Source organism: Penaeus chinensis, chromosome 32 (genome assembly GCF_019202785.1).
Source record: "Penaeus chinensis breed Huanghai No. 1 chromosome 32, ASM1920278v2, whole genome shotgun sequence".
Taxonomy (NCBI): Eukaryota; Metazoa; Arthropoda; class Malacostraca; order Decapoda; family Penaeidae; genus Penaeus; species Penaeus chinensis.
Genome location: NC_061850.1, coordinates 27,812,112 through 27,822,111, shown reverse-complemented (window position 1 = coordinate 27,822,111; position 10,000 = coordinate 27,812,112). Strand labels below are relative to the sequence as shown.

The 10,000-nt window shown below is 40.4% G+C and overlaps 1 protein-coding gene across 2 annotated transcripts in view; it reads right to left on the bottom strand.

Annotated features, from left to right (window-relative positions):
- Positions 1-10,000, bottom strand: part of LOC125042645 (zwei Ig domain protein zig-8-like) — a 60,302-nt gene that overhangs the window by 23,243 nt on the left and 27,059 nt on the right. For both annotated transcript variants that reach the window (XM_047638421.1, XM_047638422.1), the window contains one exon: positions 4,342-4,547. In XM_047638421.1, the coding sequence (XP_047494377.1) occupies positions 4,342-4,547 (206 nt within the window). The remainder of the gene's footprint in view (positions 1-4,341; positions 4,548-10,000) is intronic.

Here is a 10,000-nt window from a genome sequence, read left to right as displayed (position 1 = left end):
CTCTCCCTCGCCTTCCTCCCTCTCTCTTTCTCTCCCTCGCCTTCCTCCCTCTCTCTTTCTCTCCCTCGCCTTCCTCCCTCTCTCTTTCTCTCCCTCGCCTTCCTCCCTCTCTCTTTCTCTCCCCGGCCATTCTGAGCGTCTTAAGCCTTATTACGTAACGAGTCCAATTACGAGAAACTTCGACTTTTCAAAACATTAATTAACTTTATCTTATTTCTTGCTTTCTTCTTTTATATCATTTGTTATTTCTCTTGGCCTCTTTATTTTATTTTATAGTTAAGGGAGGGATGGAAGAGAAAAGAGAAGGAGAGGAGGAGGCAGAGAAAGAAAATAGGGACAAAAAGGAAAGGAAAGGGAAAGAAAGGAAAGAAGTGGATATAATGGACGTAGAAGAAAATAAAAAAGATAAAAGGAGGAAGAAAGTAGAGAAAAAGACGGAAATGATGAAACAAAAAAGGAAAGTTACGAAGAAGAAGAGAAAGAGAAGAAGAAGAAAAAGAAGACAAGTGTAAAAAGAGAAAGAAATAAAGGAAGAAGAAGAATCTGATACAAAAAAAAAAAAAAAGACGAAAGAGAAGAAGAAAAGGAAAAACGAAGAAAAAAGAATAAAGGAGTAAATAGGAAGCGAGCGACAAGATTCCGCAGGGCAAGAGACTTCCCCCTCCCCCCCTCCCCCCTCCCCTCTCCCTCCCAGTAGCTTCAAATGTCTCCCACAATTCCTCTCGTATTTCCCAAGCGACGGATACGAAGTTCTAACGACACAAAGAATGGCATAGGAAGATACGCTACACACTCACACACACAAACGACACAAAGAATGGCAAAGGAAGATACGCAACACACTAACACACAGATACACACAAACACGACATGTAGAACACACTCACACAATGACACATAAACACGCGACAAGAGAGAGACACATAGCGACTCACTTGCGTGTGTATCTTTGTGTATTTGTGTGAAGGATACATTGTTGCAGGATGTTGATTTGAAGGATCGTGCAACTGAAGAGAGGAAGGGTAGAGGAAATTCTGTAGCCACAGGGAGAGAGGGAGATGAGAGAGGGGGGGGGGGATATCCACAGGGGATGGGAGAGGTGGGGGAAGCCACAAGGGGAGGGGGAAGGGGGTGTAACTAAAAAGGGGGGGGGAGGGAGGGGGAGAACAGCTGTTGCACCTCACTCGGGTAGAATGAATGGCAAGCGCAGTGCACAATACGTGTGGTTCAAGAGAGGTGTGAGCGTTGACTATTGTCCGTGGATTGCACGAAGGACCTCGTCTGTTTCTTCTAATGCGATGCAGGTTTATTGAGACTCCCTCGTGGATACGTGTGGGTGGATATACGCTTGTTTGTATATGCAGGGAGTGTGGATGTGTATCTATGCTTCTATTTGTATGTGTGTGTTCAGGGTATTATTCAATTTTAGCAAACACACACACACACACACACACACACACACACACACAAGAAACGGAAAAAAACTCCTGAGAATCACTCCTCTTCCTCTCTCTCTCTCTTTCCATGATTTCGAAAGACTACAAAAGGCGCATTTACTTATTTACATTTTTTTACTTAAAGCTATGCCCACACAATGTACCAAATTTCTGTCTGGAATTCCCCAGCTTGAAAAGAATTGATCTCGTATTCTCATGTAATTACTCATTCAATACAGTTCCTGGAAATCAGTCTGTGATAAGACTCCATTCTCTTCCTCTTTTGCCCATTCGTGAAAGAATAGCTTATCATTCTTTCTCTTTTTCTTTCTGTTTCCATCTTCATCCCTAAACCTTCCTCTCTCTTCTTCTCTTTCTCCTCTCATCCATCCCTCCACTTTCTCTTTTCCTCCTATCTTTCTCCTCTCCTCCTCTTCCTCCTCTCTTCTCTATCTACATTCTACCCCCCTCCCTTCCCCCTCTCTCCTCCCCCACTATCAGAAGAGTTGGATAATGTGACTCATTATTTCGACAATGAGAATTTTTTTTCAAGGATCCCCCTCCCTCTCCCCCTCCCCCTCCCCCCCTCCGCCTTATATTTCTCGTCTATAAATATCCCTTTTATGAACATGCAATCGTCGACCATCACGAATGAGGTTTTCTCGTCGGCCCCTCTGCAAAAGACTGTGATTTCTAATCTAATGGCACCCACGAGGAAGGAGAAAGAGAGAGAGAGAGAGAGAGAGAGAGAGAGAGAGAGAGAGAGAGAGAGAGAGAGAGAGAGAGAGAGAGAGAGATGGCTCGGGCAACGGAGGAAAAATCGGGCAACATTTGTAACGTAATGGCATAATTTTTGGTTATGCTTAATCATTCCTTTATTTATTTACTTGTGTTTAACTATTTATCATCATTTTTATGTACATAAAAAAAAAGGAAAAAGTTAAGTGCTTTGTGATCTTAGTTTTTCGTTTTTCGGTAAAACAACAACTGGCAACTCACCAGTGATTCGAGAAAGCTCAGATTTGTCAAACCTCTTTCGGTAAACCTTATTGTGAGAGTACCAAAGGTTTGAAATTCCAGTATAATGAGATAAATATTGTATGTAAACGTTAACATCACAAGTATTAAATGTAGGTTGATTATAATAAAAGAAACTCGGCGAATCGGTGAGTTGCTAGTAATTACTTTTCTGAGATTAGATACACCAGTATATTTAAGCAAATAAGCCAAAATCGAGGGAACAGATCACTCCCTTGCTTTTAATTTTTTCTCTAAAAAACACGAAATGACAGGAACTGGGTAACAGGGGCAAAATTTGGAATATGAAAACATTCCTTAAATTAGTTCTGCCACTCACCAATAGATGGCAGGACTCAACCATGGGCAGGAAAGTCAGGAAACACATTATTTTCATGTCAGTCATTATCAAATGGCAATGGTTAGCCAGAATTAGGAGAGTAAATTTTCTTTCCGGTTCATTTCAGTTAGATTTCCGAGGGCGATATTCGACTGGGCTTTATTTGTGACCTAGATCCTCCATGATTTATAGTTCTGTCGCCAACCCATAGATGCCGCTGATCCCCAGAAATACACCTCCATAGATGGCGCTATTTGTTAACTAGTTAAAAATACCTTTGCTGTAGGTTGCCTTAAAAAAAGTACTCATTTTTTATCTGTTAGCTTTTGAAGTAAATGGGAGACTATACTAGATTAATAAACCCATTGCCTTGTTTAGTGTTCAACGAAAAGAAGGCAAAAGGGTTGGAAAAAAAACAAGAAAAAGAAAAAAAATAGAATCAAGATTATTATTCCATTTACTTATCAACTTTCAACAACTTCGGCCTGTGATTGTGTGAATAATGATAATACTAAAAGAATTAAGAAAATCTTCCGTCTTTGGAGATTTTGAAAGAAAAATATGCTAAGAAATTTATATAACATTTGTTACGGTTTTTAAATTCTTATCATCTTGTTTTTAAAAGGAACGAATGAATAGATAAATCAGTCAATAAATAAATACATAGACCGATAGATAGATAGGTAGATAGATATTTAGATAGATATATAGCTAGATATATAGATTGATAGATAGATAAATAGATAGATATATAGATAAAGAGATAGATAAATGGAAAGATAGGTAGATAAATAGATAGATACATAGATAAATAGATAGATAGACCGATAGATAGATAGATAGATGTTCTTGAATAGATAAATAAGAAAAAAAAAATACACAAATAGACAACCGATATTCTTAACCCGATATTTGAATATTTATATAAAGGGACGAGTGAATGAATGAGTAGATAAATAAATAGATAAATAGATACAAAGTTGAGGAAATGAATAAACAGATAGATATATAGATAAACAGCTGAGATTTTAAATAAAGGGAGGAATAAATAAATAAACAAATAAATAAGTGAATAAACAGACAAATAGATAAACAGATAGACAAAAGAGTCTCTTACCGTCTTGTTCTTGACCCGACAGTTGAAATTTTGAATAAATAAATAAATAAATAAATAAATAAATAGATAAACAAATAAACAAACAAATAAATTAATAAATGAATAAACAGACAGACAAACAGATTTCCTTATCGTCTTGTTCCCGATGTTCTTGCCCCGACAGTTCAGATTTTAAATAAAGGGATGACTAACAAACAAACATCAAATGAATAAATAAGTAAATAAACAAGCGAATAAACAAACAGACAAATAAACAGACAGACCGATTTCCTTACCGTCTTGTTCCCGATAGTATTGCCCCGACAGTTGATATATTAAATAAAGAGATGACTGATAAACAAACAAACAAACAAACAAACAAACAAATAAATAAATAAACAAGCGAATAAACAGACAGACAAATAAACAGACAGACAGACAGCTCTCCTTACCGTCTTGTTCCCGATGTTCTTGACCCGGCAATTGAGCACCGCCGTCTTCCCGAGCAGCGCCGTGACGTTCCTCGAGTGCTCCGTGTCGAAGTAAGGTTGTTCGGGGTCATAGGTCAGCCCCTCAGAGTAGCCCATGGCGGGGGGGATGCCGTTGCCCATGATCAGCTGGGTCTCGTCGTCCAGCTCCTCGATCGAGGCGCCTATGTCTGTGGGCGGAAGGTAGGGGAAGGTTTGGTTAGGTGTGAGTCTGAATGGGGGGCGGGTAGGGGGTGGGGGGGGGAGGGGAGGGGAGGGGTTGTGGTAGGGGGTGGGGTTGTGGTGGGGTTGTGGGTCAGGCGGGTCGGGGGAAGGTGTGAGTTTGATAGGGGGGAGGGGGGGTGGAGTGGGGGGAGGGGGTTGTAGGAGGGGAGGGGGTTGTGGGGTTGTGGGTCAGGCGGTTCGGGGGAAGGTGTGAGTCTGAATGGGGGGCGGGTGGGGGGAGGGGGTTATGGTGGGGGGTTGTGGTGGGGGAAGGTGGTGGGGTTATGGGTAAGGCGGTTCGGGGAGAGTGTGAGTTTGATGGGGGGCGGGTGGGGGGGGGGGGAGGGTGTTGTGGTGGGGGAAGGGAGCAAGGTTTGTGGGGGAGCAGGTGGGGGTTATGCGGTAGAGGGGTTAGGCGGTTGGGGGTTATGGGGATGGGAGTTGTAGAAGGGTTGGGGTGGAAGATTGTGGGGGGGGGGATTGTGGAAGATTGGGGTGGAAGATTGTGGGGCTGGAGAGGGGGGGGGGGAGGAGTGCTCTGGTGGGTTATGCTTGCAGTGTGGGTGTTGGGGTGTGGTGGGGAAGGTGGGGGTTATGACTGTCTTCTGTTCTTATTTTGTGGGGTTGTAGGTTGTGGTGAAGTTAGGATTAGTATTGTGATTCGTGTTCTGTTGATTGTTGTGATTGGGTTTAATGATTGTGAGAATGACACTACGATTGTGACAGCATGATTGTATTGTTGTAATTGTATTTGTTGTGACAATAAGTCATCGATGGTCAATGGGATGAGGGTTGTGGTTGTGAATTGTAGAGTTGAATGGCCACAGAGAAATTGATAGTTAACGAAAGTGCTTACACAACACACACACAAACACACACAGAGTACGTACATACATATACACAAGTGACACACACACACACACACACACACACACACACACACACACACACACACACATACGCGGACGTACGTCGACCATACATACAAGTGAAAAACACACACACAAAACACACACACGAAACACACATGGACGTACACACATACATACATACACGTGAAACACACACACACCAACAGAACCCACACGAAACATACACAAGCAAAAGCATTTTCAGTACCGCTATAAAAATAAAGATATAAACAAATAAATAAATAAAACAAGAAAAATTAAAAGAAAGAAAGAAAGAGAAAATGGAAAAAAGAAAGAAAGAAAGAAAAAAGAAAAAAGAAAGAAAGGAAAAAACAAGAAAGAATGAATGAAAGAAAGAAAAAAAACAAGAGAAAAAAGAAAAAAACAAGAAAGAATAAAAGAAAGAAAGAAAGAAAGAGAAAAAGAAAACAAGAAAGAGAGGAAAAAATCAAGGAAGAATGAAAGAAAGGAAGAAAGAAAAAGAAGACGAAAAGCAAGAATATAAGAAAAAAATAAATACTTAAGAAAAAAATAAAACAATCTAATTTATATTGTATAAGGGAAAATAAATCAAGAATAAATGACATAAAACTAAACTAGACAGACAGAGATAGAGAGAGAGAGAGAGAGACAGACAGACAGACAGAGAGAGAGAGAGAGAGAGAGAGAGAGAGAGAGAGAGAGAGAGAGAGAGAGAGAGAGAGAGAGAGAGAGAGACAGAGAGAGAGAGAGAGAGAGAGAGAGAGAGAGAGAGAGAGAGAGAGAGAGAGAGAGAGAGAGAGAGAGAGAAAATTCATTACCCAACACAGAACGCGAAAAGAAAAATGATTCCCTCTGCCAACCCAAAAGAAAGCTTTAGAGAGTCACTCCTAATTCGTTCAAACATATCAAAATCTAGTTTCTAATTCAATTTCGTTCTCCCTCCGCACAATGAGTCAAGATGAAGTCGAGTGAGAAGAGAATAAAAGGAAAAAATATTCTTTTTTGTTTGTCTGTCTGGCCACCTCCTTTCTCCCTTTCTTTCTCTCTCTCTTTCTTTCTTTCTTTCTCCCATTTTTTTCTTTTTCTTTCTCTCTCTCTCTCTCTCTCTTTCTCTCTGCCTCTGTCTGTCTGCTTCTCATTCTCTCTCTCTCTCTTTTTGTGTTTATGTTTGTATGTGTGTGTTCTTGTTTTTTTATTTGTTTGGGTGTGTGCTGGGGGGGGGGGGGTGCATGTGTGTGTGTGAAAGAGAGAAAGAAAGAGAGAGAAAGAGAGAGAGAGAGAGAGAGAGAGAGAGAGAGAGAGAGAGAGAGAGAGAGAGAGAGAGGAGAGAGAGAGAGAGAGAGAGAGAGAGAGAGAGAGAAAGCGTGCTTGAATGTGTATTTTACATCTATTTATCTATCTATATCAATAAACAGATACATATCTAAACAGTCATCCAAAAGATATCAATAATATCCTATCAACTAATTTCTCCTGAATATAAAACCACGGATATTTGCATTTAATATCTCGAATCTTTGCTTTTCATTTCGTAATTTTTATTCAGCATTTTACTTTGCATCTGGGTTTTCATTTTGTTCTGCCTATTTTGTTATGTTCTTATTCTTCTTTCGTGTTCTATTTTCTGTCTGATTTGTTCGTGTTTTGTTCTCTCTCTGTTCTTTCTTGTTTTGTTCTCTCTCTGTTCTTTCTTATTCTGTTCTCTCTCTGTTCTTTCTTGTTCTGTTCTCTCTCTGTTCTTTCGTGGTTTCGATCTTCTGTTCTGTTTCTCTCTCCTCCGAATTTGTTCTTCTCGTGCTGTTCTTCTTCTGTTCTTTATTGCATTTTTTTGTTCTTCAGTCGCTGTCCTCTTCCGCCATTCTGTTCTTCTCCGTGTTGTTCTCTCTGTTCTCTTTACTCTGACCTCCGTTATCACCGGTCTGATTCTCTCTTCCTGTTCTCTCTTGTTCTCTCTATCCTTCCCGCTCAGTTCTACATGTTCTTTCCTTTCCTTCCTTCCTGATTTTCTCTCTCTGTTCTTCCAACTCTTCGCTTTGTTCTTTCTGTTCTGAACTATCCTCCCCATTCTGTTCTCTCTCTATACCTTTATTCTCTCTCTCCCAATTCTGATCCTTCCACTGCTATCTCCCTATTCTTTTCTCCCTGTGTCTACACTCCGTTCTCCACCTTCCTTTTCTCCCCACTCTGTCCTCGTCTCTTTGTTCTCACCATCCTGTTCTGTTCTATGTCCCTACTCTGTTCTCTCTCACTATATTCTCACCTTCCTGTTTTCCCTGTTTTTATATCTCATTCTGTCCTCTCTTGTTTTTCCCACTATTATTATCTATGTTCTTCCCTCCCTGTTCTCCCCTATCTGTCCTCTCCTCCCAGATCTCCACTCTCTGTTCTCATCCCCACTGTTACCTCCCCGCTCTGTTCTCCCCTTCCTGTTCTTCCCCCTATATTCTCCCCTCCCTGTTTTCCCCACTCCGTTCTCCTCCTCCTCCCTGCCCCCCCCCCCTCTGTTTTTTTATCTCCCATTCTTTCTTCCCTTTCTGTTCTCCTCGCTCTGTTCTCCCCATGCTATGCGTCCCTCAAAATGTTCTACCGTGTGTCAGTCCTCTGGCGGGAGAATGTTATTGAATTATGGAGCTTTTAAACCTTGAATACCCCTTTGTGTCAATATACGTTTAATATTTTTTTTTTTAGATCTATTTTTTTCTGTTTTATTTGTTTATTTTTTCATTCCTGCAAAATCCATCGAGAAATTCCAATGAGAGAGGCTGGAGGCGCAATGTGGAAACTAAAACAATAAAACAAAAACAGAATTGGAAAAAGAAAAATCATTCGATCTGGTCAGTTTATAACTTTAATTTTTTTTTTGAGTTATCAATTCGTTTGTTTGTATGATTATTTGATTTTCTAATCTTCAGTTTATTTTCTGTTTATAGGGGAAGGGTTGTCAGTACGAGTCTTGTAAATGGAAGAAACAGTAATCGAATACGTCAGCGTTATGAATATATTTATTCTCACTTTTATACACTTTCAGAGATGCAATACGTTTCCTCACAGACTGTCATGCATGCAAATGAACACACACCTATTCGGGAATGCATTCATGCATATATAAACAAGCGATGAAGGCACACAAATATACATATGTATGGCCGTAGACACACATACACACACAAAGGAATCATTCATGCATACACACACACACCCACACACACACACAGACACACACACACACAAAGGAATCATTCACACACACACACACACACACACAAAGGAATCACTCATACATACACAGGCGAAGACACATACACACGCACACACACACACACAAAGGAATCACTCAAACATACACAGGCGAAGACACATACACACGCACACACACACACACACACACACACAAAGGAATCACTCATACATACACAGGCGAAGACACATACACACGCACACACACACACATACACACACAGCGGCAGCACGAACTCTAATCTAACTACCGCACCTTTATGCTTCGTGAACTAGCAAGAAATCTCATTAGCATAAATTTAAGCTATAGAATGTGTATTACAAGACAAGTGAATTAAATCTTTCATGAATCTCGTCCATTTATGATTCACATTACTAGGTATATCGTTTTGTGAATTACTTATATGCAGATTCACACGCATACAAACATGTATGTAAGCGAGGCAACTACACACAAATGCAAACAGACATGTCCCCTCGCGTGCATACATACACATTTATATAACACACGCAAAAGTTAACACTTACTCACTCACATACACACACACACACACAGACACACACACACACACACACACACACACACACACACACACACACACACACATACATACACACACGCAAACGCATACACATACACTTGTGATTTTTTTTAACGGTTTGTGCTTGACGTTGACAGAAATATAAAAAAATAATCTGCTGGTGAAAACGACACTTTCATTTCCGACTCTGCTGTACCGTTGTTCTGGACTGGAACAATGGTTTCGTGACACACACACACACACAAGAACAAGAACATACACACGCGTGCACACATAAACGCGCATACACATACACATCGACTCTCAAATACTCCCGTCCACTCGCTCAGACTCTTTCTTCTCTTGCTTTCTATTTCTCTCTTCTTTCTCTCTCTCTCTCTCTCTCTCTCTCTCTCTCTCTCTCTCTCTCTCTCTCTCTCTCTCTGTCTCCGCCTCTCTCGTTCTCTCTCCCTCTCTCCCTCCCTCTGTCTATCTATATATTTCTCTCTTTTCCTTCCTATTCCTCTTCTTCTTCCTCTTCTTTTTCTTTGTTCTCTCATACACACACAAGAAAGATTAATCACACGCATACGCAAGCAAGGAAACTCCAAGCAAAGAACAGAAATATTAGACGAAACACACACACACCCCAATTCGAAAGTAAACACATTATTAAACATCATTAAACATCTGTCGACACTCATATCCGAAATTCCATATAGACACTTCCAATGACTGACAATTATGCAGAGAAGAATACATATTGGG